This window comes from Podarcis melisellensis (assembly GCF_964234715.1).
Source record: "Podarcis melisellensis genome assembly, chromosome: 5".
NCBI classification, from domain to species: Eukaryota; Metazoa; Chordata; class Lepidosauria; order Squamata; family Lacertidae; genus Podarcis; species Podarcis melisellensis.
Window position 1 is genome coordinate 45,114,921 of NC_138537.1, and position 22,685 is coordinate 45,137,605.

At 43.4% G+C, this 22,685-nt stretch overlaps 1 protein-coding gene across 4 annotated transcripts in view; it reads right to left on the reverse strand.

Annotated features, from left to right (window-relative positions):
* SH3PXD2A (SH3 and PX domains 2A) overlaps positions 1–22,685 on the reverse strand; it is a 250,113-nt gene that overhangs the window by 179,724 nt on the left and 47,704 nt on the right. Inside the window, exon 1 of one of the 4 annotated variants that reach the window (XM_081911992.1) lies at positions 6,895–8,129. The exons of the other annotated variants lie outside the window; for them this stretch is intronic. Within the exon in view, the coding sequence (XP_081768118.1) occupies positions 6,895–6,930 (36 nt within the window). The 5' untranslated portion in view covers positions 6,931–8,129. Of the gene's footprint in view, positions 1–6,894; positions 8,130–22,685 lie in introns of those variants that run through there. 4 annotated transcript variants of the gene reach the window in all.

The following is a 22,685-nucleotide window of genomic DNA, read 5'->3' on the forward strand; positions in this document are numbered from 1 at the left end:
CTGATTTTGTTCATAGAAAAAGTAACTAGCTTCTTATCAGGAGAATTGGCTGTATCAGATTATGCTGCCGTGGCACTGGGCCCAGGTTACTAGTGCTGCTACCACACCCACACCATACATTTAAAGCATTCTTATACCACTTTAACAGTCACGGCTTCCCCAAAAGAATCCCAGGATCCATAATTTGTTAAGGGTGCTAATAACAGTAGCTCGGCAAGGGGGTCTTCTAACGACTCTCAGCACCCTTAACAAACGACAGTTCGCAGGATTCTTGGGGGGGGGGACCACAAATGTTAAAGTAGTAGTAGTAGTAATATCTATACTGTTTTATATTTTAAAGGAAAAAATCTCAAAGCAGTTTACAATCTACATTAAAATATCAAATAAAACAATCCAGAATAAAACAGTACAGAAGAGTGCTTCTCTTGAAGGCAACATGGAAGTGCTGGTGTGGGTGTGACCCCTTGCCAACCAATGCTACAATGCAAATGGGTAGGGAACGGGTGGCACTGTGGTCTAAACCACTGAGCCTCTTGGGCCTGCTGATCAGAAGGTGGGCAGTTTGAATCCGCATGACAGGGTGAGCTCCCGTTGCTTGGTCCCTGCTCCTGCCAACCTAGCAGTTTGAAGGCATACCAGTGCAAGTAGATAAACAGGTACTGCTGCAGCAGGAAGGTAGAGAGGGTTTCTGTGCGCTCTGGCTTCTGTCACAGTGTTGCATTGCACCAGAAACTGTTTAGCCTTGCTGGCTGCATGGCCTGAAAAGATAGCTGTGGACAAACACCAGCTCCCTCGGCCTGAAATGAGACAAGCGCCACACCCCATAGTTGCCTTTGACTGGACTTAACTGTCCAGGGGTCCTTTACCTTTTATCTTACAATGCAAATAAACATAGGATATGAAATGGTTGGTGTTTGGTAATTCACTGAACTGCATCAAGACTTTCAGCAGTATCAGTTGTGGAGTGACACAACATAGGTTTTTAGCACATTGTATGTATGTTAATTGGCCTACCAATGCCCCAATGTCTGTGTCATCAGCAGCTGTTCTGTGAATAACAACCACTGTTAAGTAAGTAATTTCACTGCCTGTACTTTTCTGCATTTTATGTCCCTTGGACCTCACTTTTCATCATCAGCAACTCATGCATGTTGTCCTGAACTCTTCAAGAGCAGATGTGGTGAACCTTGTGCCCTCCAGAAGTTGCTGAACTCCAACTCCCACCCCAGCCAGCCTGGGCAATAACAAGGGATGATGGGAGTTACCCATCCAGCACCATTGCCACCATCCTCCCTTTCCTGCTTTAGTGGAAAGATGGATTCAACTGAAACAGCTAAAATGTAACAGGCTGAAACCTTTAGCACAATTTAGCAGCTTCACCTGCTAAATTTCTGCATGTCAGACAGTGGTTCGTTTACAGCCCCCTGCCAGAAATAAAAAGTTGACAGTGCTAATTTGTCCAGAGCAATATAAAAACAACAAGGTGTGTGTGTGAGGGAAACACCTTTCTCTGTAAGGCCCAGCTGCTATCTCTCCTACTGGACTGCTATCTCACAGAGAGAGAGGCTCTGCCCCAATTCAAAGTGCTTTTGTACCTGGTCTATCATTTAGCCCTATAAGAACAGGGAAAACTCAATGATCTAGTAATTAAACTGCCATAGTAACAAAGTAATTGCAGGCTATCCCTTTCTGAAAATTCAAACAGGATAGTATGTTGTCTAAAGAGCTGCAACAACTTCAGAACACAACACAACACAGAAATTGCAACAGATAAGCCTTGGAATGTTATAACTTGCAGGAAAGGGCAGTCAAAAGTGATACTACTGCACCATTCCACCCAGCCCAGCTGGTGTTTTTAGAGATTCCAAACACAACTTTCTTGTCATGCTCCTTTCAAAGTGTATGATGCCTTTATTTTTAGAAGAAACACTAATAGATCATCATCACCACCACCACCACCTGCAGCACCTTCTAAAGCAGAAAGATCCAATTCAAGTCATGCACACTAATCCCAATAGGAGGAAATCTTTTTTGGCACAAGGTCTGCATTCCTTCACAAGCAACCTCCTGGAGGGAGGATGTCAGCAGCAGGCCGGACCAGAAACAGAAGCCAGTTGAGCAACAGGTATGACTCTTACCTTTGTGCAGCAGGCTCCATTCCAGCTCTGCAAAGGTCAGAGGTTTACACACAGGGATGGGGAGGCTGTGGCCTAGGGGGAGGGACCAGGCAGAGAAGGATGACGAGCCTCCAGCTCTCTACCCTTTCACTGCACAGGATGAGACCGCATGCACTAGCTTGGCACATGTATAATTAGCTGCCCATGCCATGGTGTGGTTTTGCCTCTAATGTGCTAATTGCCAGGAAGCAGCAAGCACTGGAGATGCAGGCAGAAGCTTCACCTCAATCTGTTCTACATTTAGGTCAGAAGGCCCTCCTGCCCCACTCCACAAACTCCCAGTTCCTGTACTATTTGGAAGGCCCATTCCACAGGTTAACCATCTTCTAAGTGATACACTTTTGGCTAGAAAACAAGTGTTTCCCATAAATCTTCCTGGTATGTTGCGTTTGTCTCATTTGGCAACTGAGATTAGTAACTGAGCATGTTCCCACAAGCCTCCTGTTCAAACTTAGTTCCTTGAGTTGCTGGTTCTCCTGCTGGGGCTGTTTCTGCATCCATCCTCCATCTCTGTCCTCTTCTCAGGTTAGACCTGTGTCATCCTGCCTCACGGCCCTTGGCTGCTTTTAATCATTAGCTCAGTGTTTGCATTGCTCACACTTGCCCAGAACAGGGAGAGGCTTCCAACTGTGTCACCATCACAGTCATACTGTTGACATGTGGAGCCAAATGCTGAAATATGCTGGTGCTGTATAATTATTTTATAATCATCTTGACTATAAAACAATGGACAGAGTGTTGGATTTTGACTCGTGAGACCAATATGGCTTTCTATCTAACCTTAGCCTACCCTCCTTTACAGGTTTGCAATAAGGACAAATCAGGCTATGTACACTGTCCTTAACTCCTTGAAGGAAGGCTATGATATGATAAATATATGCTACAAATCACTATCTTAGTATGTCAAACTTGCAGGAGATCAAAATGTTAGGCTTTCTAAACTAAGTTGCCCTTTGGTCCCACAATGTATGTTAAAGAAAATTTTCACTTATTATTATGTTTCTCCTTTGATCCACAAACAACTCCTTGCTTTCCTGCAAGACACCTGCATCAGTATCTCTGCTGAGCATAGTAATTGCACTAAGATCCAAATGAGACTCCCTTCCTGCCCAACAAACTATAAATTTAGACACTTGACAAATAATTGTTTACCTGGACTTTTTGTTTACCTGGATCCTCCCACCCCATGTATCCTCTCTCCTTGCTTACCTGATCAGCCTTACACTTTGTGTTGTTTCTTAATCAGAGCTGAGACAAGGGAGAGTGGATTTCAAAGAGCTTGACTTCAAAGAAACTTGCCACTGATTAGAGCGGAAAAAGATACCAAGTGCAGAAGGCTCATGCTGCATCTATATAAATAGGCTGTGTCATACAAGACCCCTGGGGGGCACTCCCCCATCTGTCCCCCTTCTTATATTTTCTCATCTGTGCCTCACAATCACTACAGTATTCAATTATGCTAAGGAAATTGAGTTTGAATGATCTGTTGACCTAAAATTCACACATTCAAGGGGGGCTGAGCATGTGGTTCGTAGTTTTATTATCCACTTGACCCCAGAACTAGTGTTGTTGCTGCTGTTGTTACACCATGTCTTTATCAAATTTTATATACCGTTTGATCGTTAGAAAACCTCTAAGCTGCTTACAAAAATACAAAGTGAAACATTACAATTTTCAATAAAAAAAGAGTTTGAAATGGGTATTTTTAAATATTGAAAAGATGGGTTAAAATCAACAGTAGCTGAAAAGAAATAAAACACATGTAACGTCTACATGTGTGTATATCCTTACCTAGTTCAATTTCAGAGAGTGGTGGTGGTGATTTATGTTCAGCCTATGACAATTTTGTTTTGGGGACCTACAAGGTCCTATGCTTTTTAATATTGATATTGTTATGAATTTGTGGGGTGGAGGCAGATTCCTCTAAAAGTCCTGGGTACCAGATTCCCTCCCAAAAAAATTTAGAGCTAGTAAATGTAGGAGATCACTAAACGCATGAAGTCTTCACCCAGGTGTGAGAGCTTAGCAATCTAAAAACCCAGGTTGAATCAGTTTCTTTGCCAGGAATCACCTGGGGAAAAGAACTATCATAAACTACAAAGGAAGGTAATAGGTGATTGACACAAATGTGATGTGATCCTCCAAGGAGGGGATGGTGAGCAGAGACAAAGGTCAGGTTTAGGATTTCAGTGTTCAAATGATGTAAGCTGTGAGGGGAAGGTTGCTAGGATATCAGGGGGCATGATGTCACCACAGGAAAAAAGGTATCCTTTTAAAATAAAGATCTGGAGGAAGCAGGGAGAACTCCATGTACACTGGCTGGAAAAGGCAGCACACACAGACCATCGAGCATGGCCGGCTTCTGCTCTGGACCCAAGTTTGCTGAAGCTATGAGGGAGCAACAAAGTGCATTTTTTTAGGGGTTTGCATGCCCTCCACCTAAACTCAGGTGCAAATATGTGTAAATAAACCCTATTTATTAAAGACATTACAGTCTACACCGTGCCTCATTTCAAAGGAACACAAACCTGGTTAACTCAGTTGGTTAGAGCAGTGTTTCCCAACCTTGGGCCTCCAGATGTTTTTGGCCTACAACTCCCATCATCCCTAGCTAGCAAGACCAGTGGTCAGGGATGATGGGAATTGTAGTTCAAAAACAGCTGGAGGCACAAGGTTGGGAAACACTGGGTTAGAGCATGGTGCTGATAATGCCAAGGTTGCAGGTTCGATTCCGCTCTGGGATGGCTGTATATTCCAGCATTGCAGGGGGTTGGACTGGATGATCCTCAGGGTCCCTTCCAACTCTACAATTGTATGATTCTAAGTGTCAAGATCCTTGGAATCTTGCTACTGCTGTGCAGAGATTGGGGTAACGGGTAATAATATTAAGCTGCTGAGTTAGGTCATCAGGATACTAATGAAACTCAGCTGTATTACTTTGTATCATCTGAATCAGGTGAGGCTATGCAGATACTGGACTAATGCCCCTGGTGAGAAGGGGTTGAATGAGGGCAAACAAAAATGAACCTGAATCCTGACAAGCCAGAGGTCCTGGATGTAGGTGGATCTCAGAAGTGGAAATGGCTAGAGAGCTTGTTCTGACAAGGAATACCTTTGGAAACATCTTTGTCACTGGAAGCTCAAGAGGTAGTTGCAATTGTGCCGTGTTGCACATTTCTTCATAAGGTTAATTTTGTTATACTGACCTATATTGGTGGCAGACAGACCCAACCCTCTTTTTATGCACTCCAAGGACAGTATCACAACATATTCAAACTCCCTAAGGCAGCAATCTTACACCCACTTTCCTGAGAAGCCCTATCAAACTCAATGGGGCTTACTTCTGAGCAGATACATATAGGATTGTGCTGTAAAATCCCACATTTGACATGGAGCAACTTCCTGGGGAGAAAGCAAGGCATTCACTTCGGACTTGGCAGCAAAGGAATAAACAGCCAGATAGAAAGACTGCAGAAGTATCAGGCACCAACAGTGGGTATCTTTAAGTTGTTATAAACTAGACATACATAACCTAATGAGGTTTGCATTGGTCAAGGATGTGAAACATTCATAATCCCACTCAATTAAGGAATGTTTGGTTCTGAATCCAAGCAGGGTGGATATTTCCACCCAGCTGCTTACAACTCTTTGAAGAGGCAAAGGTGGATGTAAACAATGGAGCTCCACAGACGCTAAATAGCCACAAGAGTACGGAGGAAAAAATGTCATTTTTAAATGACATTTGTAAAAAAAAACCAGAAGCCTTTTTAATAGGTATTTTAGGTCAAGATCTACCGAAAGGGAAATGTAAATTATTCATGTATGCAACAACTGCAGCAAGAATCCTAATAGCTCAGAATTGGAAATCTGGAGAAATAGCAACGAAAGAAAAATGGCAAGAAAAACTGATGGACTATGCAGAATTAGCAAAGTTAACAGACAAATTACATGAAAGAGACAATAGTGACTTGAAAAAGGAATGGGAACCTTTTACAAATTATCTGCAGAAACAACAAAGAGAAATGGACTCATTGGCAAGATTTGAATAAACTTTCACAACTTTATTGATTTAAAAAATGGAGGATGACAATGTAACAACAAGGAATAGTATGAATACATGCAGAATACAACAATTACAGTAGTACCTCGGGTTACAGACACTTCAGGTTACAGACTCCGCTAACCCAGAAATAGTACCTTGGGTTAAGAACTTTGGTTCAAGATGAGAACAGAAATCATGCGGCGGCAGCAGTGGGAGGCCACATTAGCTAAAGTGGTACCTCAGATTAAGAACAGTTTCAGGTTTAGAACAGACCTCTGGAACGAATTAAGTTCTTAACCCGAGGTATCACTGTAATGTAACAAACCAAAAGGGGAAGATGAGGGAAGTCGGGGGGGGGGGGGAGTTGGGGAATTGTTTGTTTTCTTTTTTCCCCTTTTCCTTACTTTTTCTTAATATTATAACTTTCTTATGAGGTAATATGTATTGTAATGAATATAAAATTGTTAGACCCAATAAATTAGAGAGAGACAGAGAGAGAGAGAGAGAGAGAGAGTATGGAGGAAGAGCAATTTGTATTGAGATTTTAAGTTAAACAAGCAGTAGCTAAGACCCCTCCTTGGTTCTAAAGAAAAGAAAGAAATGAGCTTGTCTGTCTCAGCAAGTGGCTAAGACAAAAACAGACTGCAGAGAGAGAATGGGCATTATTAGACTCACCTTTGCCCTGCGAAACAATCTCTTTCCCTTCATCATTTTCTTTTTCTTAGTAGATGGAGGATGATTTAGAAGCCTTTTCCAGTAGATAAAGTTGCTTCTAGGGTATCTCTCCCTGTCTTCATTTATTTCGCACAAGCAAAAAAACTTCTCATCACATTGTTTACCCTGATGTAACTTTCTGCTTCATATACTGAAGGAAAGCTCAAAGACAGTAGCTGTGCAGGTCACACTGGTTTTCCCTACACACCCTCATCAAGAATGAAAACAGGAATTGGGTGTCAACCTGATCTACAAATCTTAAGGCGCTGGAAGGAGGGGGCACAAAAAGTATACAATAGCTCATTGCCTCAGACATTTGGAGAGCCTCATTTAAGTGACAGATAAACCAAAGAAAATACAGTTTAATATAGCAAAGATAGAACGTCAAACAAGTTCTTAACTAGCCAGCCCTTAAAAGCATTCAGAAGTATAGCTCTGGGACCAAACAGCTGAGGATTTTTATCTACTATACATACTGACTGGTGGTAGCAGGGTTGGAGGTGGAACTCCATCCTGGATTATTTGAATATTAGTTTTCTTTTGCTTTCAAATCGGCCTTATTCTGAATCAGACCATTTGTCTATCTAACTCACTGTTGTCTGCACTGACTGGGAATGATTCTCCAGGATTTCAGATGAGGGTCCCTCCCAACTCTACCTGGAGAAACCAGGTTTTGAACCTGGGATCTTCTAGATGCAAAGCAGATGCTGTAGCACTGAACTAGAGCCCTTTTGTCAGAAAGTTGGCAGAAAAGCAAGAGAGAGAAGGCCACCTGCCCACCTCAAACTAGCATTATTTCATTTTTTGTGGGCTCCAGCTTGAAGAAGAATGCTCCATACCTAGCCAGACATTATGTTCTTGATTAAGGACCAAGGCAAATCTGCTGACTTGGGGAAGCTCTGTTTCAGGCAGGATGCTGTACAGCCCTACCAGCCACACTGTCACTGTTGAGTAGCCATCTGCTATTTCACTATTAGTTCTCCCTTCTCCAGCTCCTGGAGGACAATGAGCTAAGAGGAGGAGTGTCACCCTCTTCTTGCAGCAAAAACACTGCCTGGTGTCTCACACGCACAAGAACTGAAGTTGGTCCAATATTCCATCCTGACAACAAACACAATGGTCAATATCCAATGAAGTAGATCCACTAGTGAAATGATTCCACTTGTGCAACCTAACTTGCCCACCCTCTCCTCTCCTGCTGTTCTGGAGAGTTGAGGAGGAACTCAGAACAGATTTAGGGTGTTTTTGTAAATGACCTTTGCACAGTCAAGAGTCATTGAGCTAGACCAGTGTTTCCCAACCTTGTGCCTCCAGATGTTTTTGGCCTACAACTCCCATCATCCCTAGCTAGCAAGACCAGTGGTCAGGGATGATGGGAATTGTAGTTCAAAAACAGCTGGAGGCCCAAGGTTGGGAAACACTGAGCTAGACTATCTGTTGTTGTTGTTGTTGTTTGCACCTGTCTGTCTCAGGAGACAGTGGAAGAGTGCATCTTTAGGGGTAAAGTCAAACCACCGAAGAGTTACAGTGCCTGCTGTGGCTGTAGAGACTGATAGAGGAGAGTCATATTTTACTGCAGATGGGGCAGATGAAGGGGTCCTGTTTTGCTGCTACAGGTGCACCATGACGTTCCTATCTTTGTGCTCCTCCCAGCAGTCATTCCTTCTCTGCTCACTGCTGTGGAAACAGAACCTGACTATCTCATCACAATTGTCCCCAAGAGATTCCCACACAGTGGGGTTGATGTTGCCACTTTTCATGCCACATTTGCAGACATCTTTGTAACACAGAGTTGGTCTGCCAATGGGCCATGTGCATGAAGTCAGCTCCCCGTAGAGCACATCCTCGGGGATCCTGTCATCTTCCATTCTGTGTACATGACCAAGCCAACATGGCCAGAGGTTGTTGGATGGCTTTCTGTCATGGATACTTTAGTTGAGATTCCTGAATGGCAGGGGTTGGACTAGATGACCATTGGGGTCTCTCCCAATACTACAATTCTATGATTCTACGTCCCAAGGCTGGCGTAGACAATACTGAGATAGATGGACCAATGGTCTGACTCAGTCTATGGCAGTTTCCTATTTTCCTACAATGGATGAAAATGTTTTCAATTGAGAATGTTTGGAGGTTGAGAACCTTTTACACCCCACACCAATCTGCATGTTTATTTCCCACCCACAGTTACATCAAGTCATGCAGGCACTCTCAAAACCCTGGAAAAGGCTTCAAAACGAGACGTTGCTACCCAGCAGCTTGAAGAAACAAGGCACATGCAAGTCTTATTGGAAAATGTGACCTTAAAATTAAAAGAGGTGGGGACGAATTGCAACTGACAGGTCCATCTGTAATTTTTCCAGTCTTGTTGGGGCAATTTCCCAGCGGCACTTATATACAATAATGTAAATAAACTCCCCATAACCTTATGCTGGATATTTCTGAAAGCAAAGAGCGTCTCTCATCGCAAGCCAAGGGATGTGAGCACAACAGGCACTTCTCATCTCGTTCTCTGCACCCTTCATAAAAGTGAATGACTGCATTCACGGTACAAAAGCAGAATTGTGTTTTAGGGCTGTGGGCGAGAGCGCCATGCCATTTTCTGGTACCATAAATAACTGAGCGTACACAGTAGTTAGCTGAGCAGAGGGGCTTGCGATTGAGGCTTGGGGTGTGTGTTTTGCTCTTTTACTACTCCGTGAAGGAGTTAATACATCATCGTAATTCCCTGGCTGGCACCATCATCCTGTGGTCACTAACTACATACATTCATTTCCCATCTGATGTAATTAGCCTTTGGGCCTCTTCCAAAATAACCCTATGCGTTGTTCACTGATTGGATTTTGAAAAGAGACTGCATGAGAGTCTACAAGTGCAAATGTTTCACGGGAATCGGTTGTCTATACAATTTGGATTGTATAGACCTAGGACTGCACTGACATATCAACTAGGGGAAATTTTCTGTTTCCACCTAATATTCTGTTTCCACCTAATATTGTACTGTACTTTTCCGCCTAATATTGTACTGTACTTTTGTTGTTTGTACTGTACTTTTGTACTGTTTTATTTTTGTTAGCCGCCCTGAGCCCGGCTTTGGCTGGGGAGGGCGGGATATAAATAAAAATTATTATTATTATTATTATTATTATTATTATTATTATTATTATTGTTGTTGTTGTTGTTGTTGTTGTTGTTATTGTTATTATATAACATGTAGGTCCTCACAGCATCGCTTCAAGTACAAAGTGACAAATCCATTCTCAAGATGTCAGGGATGGGGGAACCTGTGGCTCTCCAGATGTTGTTGGACTTCATCAGCCCTAGAGTGATGGGAGTTGAAATGCAGCAACATCCAGAGGACTGCAGGTTCCACACCCCTGGAATATGTTTAAGCCCCATACTGGAGTTTGTCCTGTTCATTCCAGAAGTACATGTCTGATGCAATGCACAGTATTTAGAGCAGGAATAAGCCAAAGTGGTGCTCTTCAGAAGTTGCTGGACTCTAGTCCCAGCCACCCTGTCCAATGGTCAGGGTTGATGGAAATTGTAGCCAAGCAGCATGTTGGAGATTGCCACATTGGCTACCCCTGATTTAGGATCTATTTAAGGGTACATCACTAAAATTACAGCCATCTGTTACTGTATCATGCAAGACAGAGGAATATACCTTCAAAACTTTAGCACTTTATCTAGTTGCAAAATGTGGAATATTTTAGTGCAGTGAACCAAATGCTCTCCACATACAAATGAGTTTATTATTTGACTAGCAACAAGCCTCTAGAGCAACCCAGATTTTAAAATGCAATCGTCCAGGCACAACCTTTTATTCTTACTCAAAACTTGATGTTTAGGTAAAACTCATCTGCCAGTGATTATACTGGAAGACAGAACAGCCCTGAAAATAATAGCCATAAACAAAATCACATTTTAAAGTCTGAAGATTCTATGCAGCTTTTGCCCAGTGCTAAAAATACTTCCTCATCAATATGTAAAGATTTGCTAATGAGGCCTACCGTGGCAGCATCTTGCTCTGATCTGAAGATGGAGCATGAGCCAAAAGCTACACTTTCCAGCAACCTTCATATGCAGAGTTCTTTTTTTGTGGATCCTTCTTCAAGGTCTCATGCTGCAAAACACTTGTCTCCAAGGCTGCTCCCTTAATAGCTATATCCAGGATTTGACATCGTTCTTTCACTCATTTATTTAAGAGAATTCAGACAATTTTACTGCAAAACTGTTGCATTCTAAGACAATTTGTGTTGTCATCTTTAAAAAAACACACACCCTAAATTGTGATATTTTTCTGACCTTGAATGTAATTGTAATGCCATTGTGCCCAGTGAGAACTGACAAAGTACTATTGTTCTACCTGCCTTTGACACCTGCCTGACAAGCAGAAATTTTACTGATGAAGCTTTCTCCATCCATGTATCTTCATGCAGAGTAAAGTGGTCACTTGAAATTCCATCTTAAAAACAACAAAGGTAATACTAGATCATGACTAAGGTGGTGTACACACCATACATTTAAAGCACATGACTTACGGCAAAGAATCCTGGGAACTGTAACTTTGTGGTCAAGGTTGCTGGGAACTGTAGCGCTGTTAGGGGTGCACTACAGTTCCCGGGATTCTTTGGGGCAAGTCATGTTAAGTTTGCTTTAAATGTATGCTGTATACACAGCCCTAAACAGTTCCTACATTCTTGAGGCATGGGGCTACAGCTCAGCTGTAGAGCAGTAGTGGCTCATGTGGTGACATGGGTGGCGTACCACTGATCTCCTGGCTTCCAAACACAGCACACCACTAAAATTTACTGGAGGCAGAGAAGGAGGTGCAGGGAGCTCAGGGCTGTGCAGTGTGGCAGAGCCAATTCGAAGCTCTTGCCATTATGTACCTGCACAGCCAGGAGCTCCCTGTGCCTCACTCCTCATCCTCCGGTAAGCAACAGTGACCTGCTGTGTTTGGAAGCTGGGAGTGCAGTGGTGCCCTAACCAACTCTGTCCAGGGAGCTACAGTAGTAAAGTACATGCTATCCATGCAGGCAGCATTGGGTTCATTCTCCAATTAAAGCAGGGGTGGGGAATCTGTGGCCCTCCAGATGTTGTTTACTGGATTCCAAGTCCCATCAACACCAGCCAACATGGCAATGGCAGGAAATGTAGTCCAACAACATTTGGAGTTAAAGGATAACAGTCACCAGGGCTGGAAAAACATCTGCCCAAGCCCCAGGAGTCAACCGCTCAGAGCGTAGACAGTGATAAACTAAATGTACCAACGAGTTGGCTCAGTATAAGGCAGTGTAATTAATCCATAACCTTCAAGTAGAAGGAAAACATTGTGGCACTGTTTTTTCTGTCATTCCGAAGTCTAAAGGAACCAAAAGCCTAATGCTGAAAGTCACCCATCACTTCCTATTGCATAATCTACTTGCCTTTCCGTCTCATCCAGCCTCATAACTGAGTCATTGGTTGTTGCTGCCAGCTCTTCTCTCTTGGCTGGCTAAGTTGCACTACTGTTCAGAACCACTCTACAGTATTTTCCATGGGCATAGCGAAGTGGGAGCAGAGGGCAGCTGCCCCCCTAAACTAAGTAAATGAAAATACTTAACCAACTGAGGTTCTGCCCCCATAACATGAAGCCTGCTCCCCCTAACATGACACCTGCCCCCCCCAACATAAATCCTGCTGCGCCCATGCGATTTCCATCTTTCAAATGTGAGGTGGGGGTGTGCTGATTTGAACGTTGCATCTCCTGTACAGAGGCTGCCAAAAAGCAGTACTCTTCAAGAGTGCTCCCCCACAGGGCAGAGTGTTCCTTCTCTGCATTGGCCCCTTTTGTCTTTGGAATGCTCTCTCTAGGGAGGTATGCCTGCAGACAACTTTACTTTCATTTCACTGTGAGGTAGAACATGTTTCTTCTGCCAGGAATATGGATAGCTTTAATTATATTGTTGTTTTTACTATTCAATCCAGTGTGTGTGTGTGCTCATATAATTGTTGCTGTACTGATGTTGTGCATTGCTTAATATATTTTTGTTGTTTTATTATGTTTCTTGTATTTTAGTATGCTTGTTTTATTTACTCATTCCACATATATTTAATCGCTTTGAGACTCTTTCAGTATCGATCCTATACCCATTTACCTGGAAGCCCCACTAAACTCAATGGAACATATTGCTGAGTAGAGGGGTATAGAGTTGTGGCCTGGCCAGCAGCATCTCCATCACCAGAACAATGTGCAGGACCGGTGTGGAGAGGATGAACTCATGTTTACATTGGATTTTAAATGTTGTACTCATTGCTTAACTCTCTTTCATCATCACCCATATGCGGGAGATAACTTTCAAATCAGAAGAAGTGTGCATGCACACGAAAGCTCATACCATGGTATCTGAAGAAGTGTGCATGCACACGAAAGCTCATACCAAGAACTAACTTAATTGGTCTTTAAGGTGCTACTGGAAGGATTTTTTTTGTTTCAAATCAGAAAGAGGGTTTTCTGAGCTGGGAAGAGATTCTATATGGTGCACACAGTGTGGCTTTAAGTTTTGAAGAAACCATCTTCAGCTGGCCATTTAACAGGAAACATTTAATGTGAACTGAGTCACAGTGAGAACAGCTGTGAACTTCCAGGGCACAACCAGGGCTCTCTGTAGGTGTAGGGTCTCTTGTGCATTGGGGGCATCACTTCAACATCCTGCTTGAATGTCTCCTGATTCTCTTATCTACAAGATTACCCGAACTTCTATCTGCCAAGTCACCCAAATTAAGCTGCCTTATCTCAAAACCTTAGATAGCAGTATCTAATAATGGAACTTGCTACACCCTCCCTAATGCAGAAACTGCACGTCCCAGACAGATTTGTTCTTTATGTGCTGCTTTCTTGCTTGAAATCTGAACCAATTTACGGGTTTGTATTTCAGCTCCTCCTAGAGCTCCCCTGTATTTCCTACGGGACCAGATCTTGGCTTCCCTACACAGTCTACCACTCTAGAAGATGGGTTTTCCAGACCAACATTCTAAAGTGTAAATCCAGAGACCCTAAGAGTGCAATCAAGCAATCAAGCATAATTTGCACCCCTGAGCTTCAGCATGATTGTATATCTCCAATCTTGGCCTCTCTTTTCAGTGTATAGAAAGCAGCACCTGGCCTGCAAATTTAATTTTTCCAGGACTAGTAAACCATTATAAAAACTCGTGAGAATTTCAGCTTTTAAAGTTTCATTGGAATAGACATATCCAGTGCTCATCTGTCTCCAGAAATCTGCAGGTGTCAGTGAGGAGTGGTAACATTTTATTTAGGGTCAGCCTTACAATGAAGCAGCATAATGTATAGCTGTTTGGGAAAGCTACCCACTGCTCTCCCAATGGTAACAAGACAAGCAGGGAGGGTGAATGAAGGCCCCCTCCAGACCACACATTTACTCATCCTGATACGCTTGCACAAGCTAATGCAGCAGTTAGGTTACAGCCTACACTTTTCAATGCATTTTCCTGTCACTTTCTAAACTGCAAAAAATCAGGTTTTGAAAAGATGATTTGTTGCGCTAGGGCAGCAGAGCCTTTTGTCCCACTTTCATTGTGCAAACCTAAAATTCTAGTGTGTGCTTGAATCCTTCCCTTAAAACAGTGACAGTCTGGAGGCACTCTTAAGTTTTGCAAAAGTAAGCATGTTGCACTCTTTCACTAGACATGGGGAGGTATGCCTAGTTGGCTATAGCAGATAGTAGGCTGGGGCAGCAGTGCTCACTTGATCTTCAGGTGCCCATGTTGTTGTCACTGCATGGAGAAGGGAAGGGACAAAGCAGCAACAACAGCACAATGCAAACTCACAACCTGGCACTTCTCCCACTGTGTTTGCACGGCGCTTGCCACTGCCTCTCTTCCCAGTTCTGGTATGTAGCAGCAAGGTGGGTGTCAATTCCAGTTTCATCTCACTGCTACACCTCTTTTTCTGCTTGATCTTTACATCCTTGGTACTCTCTGAAGGGCAATTGCCACCTTCACTACCTTGAAGCTAAACGGATAGCCTAAGAGTGCTTTATTAATGTGCTTGTCAAGTAGCTAGAGTTTTGGGAGGTGAAGGAGAGTATAGAATTCCTTGAAACCTGCTAATCATCTTCTCAAGCATAACAAGCCACAAGGGTAGCTCTTTTTGCAACAGATGACTGAAACACAATTCAAAACCCTTGACAATTGCTAGAAGGTAAGATTTAAAAGGGGTACGATACCTTCTAGGATTTGATAATGTTTCCAGTTGTTCTGCAATACCAATATGATTGTTCTTTCCTTCCTCCTGTTATGGGGGTAACTGTGTTTAGGTTGTAATTTTATACCCAGGAACAAGACTCACTGGGACTTGATCCCAGGCAAACATGCCCAGGATTACCCATTCAAGAGAGGAGTCTGACAGCAGAAGAAAACAGACTAATATGATTGGCCCCACACTTCAGGAATCCTTGGGGCCCAAAGCCTCTAACTGCTCCATAATACAACTGGAATTTGATTTACAAACTCCATGTTGGCTAGGACCCAGACATTTGGAGGAACACCTCTCTCTGTGCTATCCTGATGAGGCTTCAAACTATCAAGCTTGGGGTAGTGGTGGATAACAATGTCTCCCAACACAATCGTGCTTAAGATTCTCTCCCAGCTGCTATTTGACCTGGGAGAGAAGTTCCACTAGATCCAACTGGGGCTTCAGGTCATCCATGAATACAAATACAATGGTATATTGGGTTACATACGCTTCAAGTTACATACGCTTCAGGTTGCAGACTCCACTAACCCAGAAATAGTACCTCAGGTTAAGAACTTGGCTTCAGGATGAGAACAGAAATCGTGCTCCGGTGGTGCGGCAGCAGCAGGAGGCCCCATTGGCTAAAGTGGTGCTTCAGGTTAAAAACAGTTTCAGGTTAAGTACGGACCTCCGGAACAAATTAAGTACTTAACCTGAGGTACCACTATACTTGCAAATAATGGACCAGGGCTTGGTCTGAGACCTAGTAGCTTGCTGAAAGCAATCTAAGACTGAAAGGAGGTTGGAACCAGGGTGCATACATACCATGACACTCCCCCCCCCCCAATGTAGTTTGTTAAGTGTACTGAGAACTAAGCTCTATGAGGGATAAACTACAACTCCCAGGATTCTTTAGGGGAACTCATGTGTTTTGAATGTATGCTATGTACAAAGCCCAGGGATTCCTCCTCACATGCTCAGCCACTACTGGCATCTGTTTTGAGTAACAGATAAATGGAGAGAACTGCAGTGCTTGCAACTTGCTAGTCCAGAGAGAATTTCATTATCCAAAATTAGGGATACAATATCGGAAAATTATAAGATAAGAATTGAAATAAGGTGATAAATTGCTGAGTAAAGTTTGAAAATTTGGAACGCAGGAACGAGAGATGTGAGGAAGTCCAAAGAAGTGAAGAAAGTATGATTATTGTTAAAGTCTATGTTATTTTGTTTGTTTTTTCTTTATTGTATTAAGAAAATCTTGAATAAATATTTATAAAAAAAAGAAAGAGAGAATTTCATTAGTGGCCAGTGGGGAAAATAAAGGGTTTTCTCCATTATGCCAGGAGTCCTGTGGAAGCGTCTTGGTGGGTTGAAGTGGGAGGAGCTCAGGAGTTTGGGAAGTGCCAACCAAAATTCAGGGGAGGGGCTCAGCAGAATGCTAAAATAACAACCTATCACAATGCTACCCAATACCCCAAATGTCATGTCACAGCAGACTTCAGCACAACTCCTGCCACAGAAGAGCCACCCCTGCCCAGGGAGGAACCTGAGACTGGATCAGACAGTGAGTCCGCTCCTTTGACACTGCTTCCTTTGATGCACTGGCACAAACAGACTCAACAAGCTCAGCTCACCTAGAAGAGTGCCCACTTGCTTTCCCAGTCCTGTTGCTCAGGACACCAAACAAGCACAGAATTGCACCCACCCCACTCTTCAAAAAGGGAGCTTTGGTGGCATGTCAAGTGTTGGGACAATGCCTGACTTATGTATTGCACTAAAGCCTTTGACAAAAACCAAGTACCACAGCTACCAGTGAGACTCCGGGCAAATATATTTGCTATTCTGTTGCAGTATGGTAGACAATTTCCTCCTACAGACCTTGCTTTTGTTTGTTTGGTAGAGTTTGCTCAAAAAACAAAAACTGGAAACAAGATAGACTGTTTTCCAAAGGAGAATGTTTAAAACAATGGTGGAAACAGGAATGATAAACAGTTGGGCTTTATGCATCAGAGATAATGATGTGTTCCCAGGGTGGGGTGGTAATCTAAGGTACTGCTAGAATATCTCAAGGAAAACCAGTATTTAAAACAAACAATTAAACCAGTTAAGATAAGCCCCTTTTTGCTTCTGGCATTAATTGGCTCATTCTTCCCCTCTGCCATTAAATGCTTAGTCCCCCCCCCCTTCTATAGACCTAGCAGTAAAGGGAGTTTACTATGACACACTTGGGAAAGTTCAGTGCTAAAGCCACTGCAGAAGCACATTCACCATAGTTGCACCACATATATGATCTTGCCTGGATCGGCTCATGACCACATGCACAGAAACTGATTGGCTGGCCTTAGTGTCAGTGAGGAGGATTTATTTCAAAGTAGGGCTGTGCACAGCGATTGGTCGGCCTTTGTGCCACTCACAAAGTCAACTCCCCCTTATCGGAGCGAGTCTTGACAGACTCTAGGGTTGTGCGCTCATCTCACTCTAAAGGCTGGGAGCCAGGGCTGTCCGCAGACACTTCCGGGTCATGTGGCCAGTGTGACAAGCTGCATCTGGCGAGCCAGCGCAGCACACGGAACGCCGTTTACCTTCCCGCTAGTAAGCGGTCCCTATTTATCTACTTGCACCTGGGGGTGCTTTCGAACTGCTAGGTTGGCAGGCGCTGGGACCAAGCGACGGGAGTGCACCCCGCCGCGGGGATTCAAACCGCCGACCTTTCAATCGGCAAGTCCTAGGCGCTGAGGCTTTAACCCACAGCGCCACCCGCGTCCCTACCTTTACCTTTACCTAGGGCTGTGCACAGCGATTGGTCGGCCTTTGTGCCGCTCACAAAGTCAACTCCCCCTTATTGTAGCCAATTTTAAACTTAAAAAATAAAGCATCCATTTTTAAAGCAGAAAAACTTGCACAACCAACATAAAATAAAGCAAACAGTCCATCCAGAGCATGGTGCGGGGAGTGGCAATCACCTTTCACTCTGGAACCAGGTATATGTATTAGTTAAGGATTGAATGTAGAAAGTGGGTGAAAGCAAAGCTTGCTCCTACTCCTGCTTCTGTGTTAGAATGGTCAGATGCAGATCAGGATGGGGCTCCTATGCCTTTAATAGCTATGCAAAAGAAAATACTTATTTATTTATCCAACAAAATTTATACACTGCTTACTCATACTAAAGTCCTCTAAGCAGTTTCAAAAGGTGTAGTTTGTAATGCAAAATTCCTTCTGCACACATATTAAAAAGTCCAAAAAAATCCCCAGTCTTCTTTGATATCTGGTCTCCCTGTTCTATGTATATGCTTAAGCAACCCTTATTGCCCTGCATGTAGCAATATTTCCCTGTGGAGGATAAGAGAATTGCAGAAGGGTAGGGCCTCAGCTTTCTTCTATTAGCTGCGTCTGTGTGCACCTCCAGGCACGCTGTAGTTCAACTTCTGGTCCCAGGGTCTTCTCGGGTTCTTGGAGTATCAGGCCACAGGCCCACAAGAAGAGTGAAATGAAGAGTTGTGTGCAGGGCTGGCCCCAGGCACTTTGCCATCAGAGGCAGTGTGGCAAACAGCATCCCCAATCCCCAAGGCAATAGACACAGTCCCCAAGGCCGGTGAAGTTATTTTTGCAACTGAGGCAGGAAATGCAAAAATAACAAATAAATAAACCATTTGCTGCTCTTTAATGATGCCCCAAAGCTGCCTGAGGCAGCCACCTCATTCTGCCTAATATCAGGGCCAGTCCAAGCTGCAGGCGATGTTCCACAAGCCTGCAGTTCTTTCCTGACTGAACCAGATTCCCCCGCATCCCCGCAATGGATCTCATACCACACCACCAGCTGGACAGTTTATTTATTGTCTGCCTTCCACTCAGGGATGGTGGAAGGACCCAAATGAGAGTGTGGTGGGGGTGTCAGAAGTGTGAATCCTTTCCCTCCTGGAAAAAAAATACTGCCAACCATATACAGTGGTACCTTTGGTTACGAACTTAATTCATTTCGGAGGTCCGTTCTTAACCTGAAACCGTTCTTAACCCAAGGTACCACTTTAGCTAGTGAGGCCTCCCGCTGCTGCCGCGGTGCAATTTCTTTTCTCATCCTGAGGTAAAGTTCTTAACCCAAGGTACTACTTCCAGGTTAGCGTAGTCTGTAACCCAAAGTGTTTGTAACCTGAGGTACCACTGTAGTACCATTTCAGAACCTTGCCAGTCTAAATCAGTCCTCAGAATTGATTGCAAATGTAGGTACCGTATATGCTCCCTTTTCAAGAACATCCCTAGTATTCTCCTGCAGTGGAAGCTGAGTAGCAAGTGACGGGTAAGCTATCTTTTAGGGTTGATTGTTCTCCATGACAAATCTTGGGAGACCTGCACTAAATCTCCAAAAAGCCCCAGGGTGTTCTGGAACACAGTTTGAAACTGTATATAGCAGTGGAGTGCAGAAATAAATAGTATGTTAGGACTGCTGGTTTAAAGAAAGAAAGTTAAAAGGTTATTACTCATGGCCGTTGAAGAAATTCTGAGAAAAAGCTTATGATGTCGCCAACATGGGGTCAAAAGGTTAGCACACTAATATTAAAATTGACACCAACTCTTCTGGAGAAAAAGATGGAAGAAAGCAAAGCCTGAGAACAAAATCTATGTGACAACAAGGTTTGTCATGCTGTTTTGTTTTATGGTGTATTTTGTATTCTCATTTTGTATTTTTCTGTTGTGAACCGCCCTGGGATCCTTGAATGAGGAGCCGTATGCAAATTTAATAAATAATAATAACATACGGAAGGCCACAGGTTCCCAACCCCTGACTTTGAGTCCCGGGCAGCAAATGTGGTCAAAGGGCAGAAGAAAATGGGGGGGGGGGACAGGACACCTGGGCTCAAATCTCACCACATCCACAGCTTTGCAGGATCTTTCAGTGGCAGTCCCCCTTATATAAAATGAGAATACTGCTCTGTCTTGCAAGGTTGCCACGTCAATGAAGTTTAACACGGTAAAACACTTTTGAAAGTGCTATGTAAACTTTTAATTGCAATGTTAAGGTTTTCTGTAACCAGAATGTGGATGTTTATAACAAGGGCATTGCATAACAACGATCAGCAAGCGTCTGGTGCCATGACAGCAATGCTTCAAGCTGACTTGGAAGGAAGTACAGCATTATAGCAAGCAATTATAGGTTTTATGGTAACATTTTTTTGTTTAATATGTCATTCAGCACTCAGCTGTTCATTGGAGCTCTATAAATAATCAAGACAATCTTAGGAGCAACATGCAAAGTTTCATATTCACCCTCCAAAAATCCCTGCAGCACTTTAACCCCTCCCGACACCCTGTAAAATTCTTTATTTTCCAAACATTCTAAGAGGCTGTAAGTGAACGACTCTCTTTGCCACTTTAAAGAAAACCCACCTGGAACAGCAGGCGGAATCAAAAAGGCTGCTCTCCGCAAACTGATACACGGACAGAATGTGCAACAGAAAGCTGTTCATTTATTTGCCTTTGCAATATTCTGATACTTCAGATGACTCTTTGTGGTCAAAATGTCAACATAGGATAATGTGCTGAATGGTTACATTTCAATTTTCTGCCTACGTAACATTCTTGTAGAAAGTCAGGCTGGCAGAGGAGGCAACTTCATTCCATACACAGAGCAGCTGCCTACTGGCTGATGGAAACCTTTGACTAAAATGACCCTAAAACGATTCTTCAATTTGCTGTATCAAAGCTGAGTGAACAGGCAGTAAAACAGCACATGTAAGTTGAAGTGGTGCAAAAATAATAATAATCCTAGCTTCATAACATAAGCTTATGGGGTTTAAAATGGCAGTGACCAACCAGGAAAGAGATCCTGCAGTCATGGTGGAGAGCTCAATAAAAATGTTGACATATTGCGTGGCACTTCTGAGAGGGGTGAATTACATGTTAGAGATAATTAAGAAAGGGATTGAAAACCAAACTACCAATATCAAAATATATGGTAAAGTCACACTTGGAGGATTGTGAGGATGTTCTGGTCGCAACATCTGAAAAAGGATACTGTAGAGTTTTAAAGTGTTCCGAAAGGGGCAGACAAAATGACCATGGGGCTGGAACAACTCTCCTATTAGGAACTCAAGGTGCCAAATATGCTACCTACTACAGACAGCATTGTAGTAGAATACTTCATTAAACCATGTTTTTTTTTTCAGTACTCAGACTAAAACCTCCCTCCCAAGGCTAAATGCAGCTTCAAATCCCTGCCCAAATTGGAACTGTAGAAAAGGGCAAAGGCTTAACCCCATTCCCCACATGGCATAGTCCCAATCCTGACCCCTTCCCTTCCTGGCAGTTGCTGTTTGACAAACATTTATTGTCACATCTAGTTTATTTGAGACATATGCATCCTGTTCTCTCTCCAAAAAGCTCAAGGTAGCATACAGAGTTCTTTCTCCCCCCAACATCCTTAGACTCATGATGTCCCTTTGGGGTAGATGAGGCTGAGAGAGAGTGACTGGGCTTACCTGGTGAGATTCAGGGCTGAATGGGGACTTGAGCCAGGGTTTCCCCAGCCCTAGCCCAACTCTCTAAACACTATGCTACACAGCACACACACACACACACACACACACACACACACACAGTAATCATTGACGGGCATGTGCCGCCTCTCAGCCAAGCCACAGGCTGTCCGTGCAAAGTGGGGTTTCCCCAATGGAGTGCTGCTCCATTCATTTCTCCAGTGAAGAGGGGGGCTCCCTTCCTGCTGCCTCCCTTTCAGCCCAATGTTGATTACAGGAACTACTCCAGTGCCATTCCCCTGACCTACAGTGGTACACCCAAGAGGAAGCAATGAGAATCAAAGTCCAAAGCACTGGTGGAAAAGATCTAGCAAAGCATCCAAATACACACACTGTCTTTCCAGGATTTTCCTCTCACACTGCTATTTGATCTCTTCTGCTAGCTTTCCCAACCACCCCTCTCTCCAGGCCATTTGAAATCTACCCAACATAACGGATGCAGCTCCCACAGAAATGGGACACAGCCAAATCTAGCATGGGAAATCATGATGCAATCTACTGACAGTAAAACAAACACACGTGTCTCAGTGCCTTGCAGTGATTGAATATCCAGAGTATAATGACCATCTAAAACTTATGTAGAAGGCCACACCCTGCACTGCCTGGAGTAGAAAGACACTGCATGCGAGAGTCAAATTCAGCAGAGGCCCAGTGTGCATATTAACCTATTACATGCTAAATCACCATGCAAGAAGAACCACTGGTATGAAAAGGCCACTAACAAGTGCAAGGGATGACTTCCAAACTCCTGAAAACTGGATAACCCATCTTCACACTGGTCCCTTCCCTAAATATTTCATTCTGCATTTTGCTGTGAGTATGTATGCAATGGGTTCATTAAAACCCACTCCAGTGAGTCATTAGATACAGTTCATAAAATGCAAATCCAGCAAGCCAATGGAGCTGTGACGAAGAAATAACATTGCCGTAAGTGCACTTACATTAAGGGGTTGGAGCCAAGGTTGCCCCTTCACCAATGACAG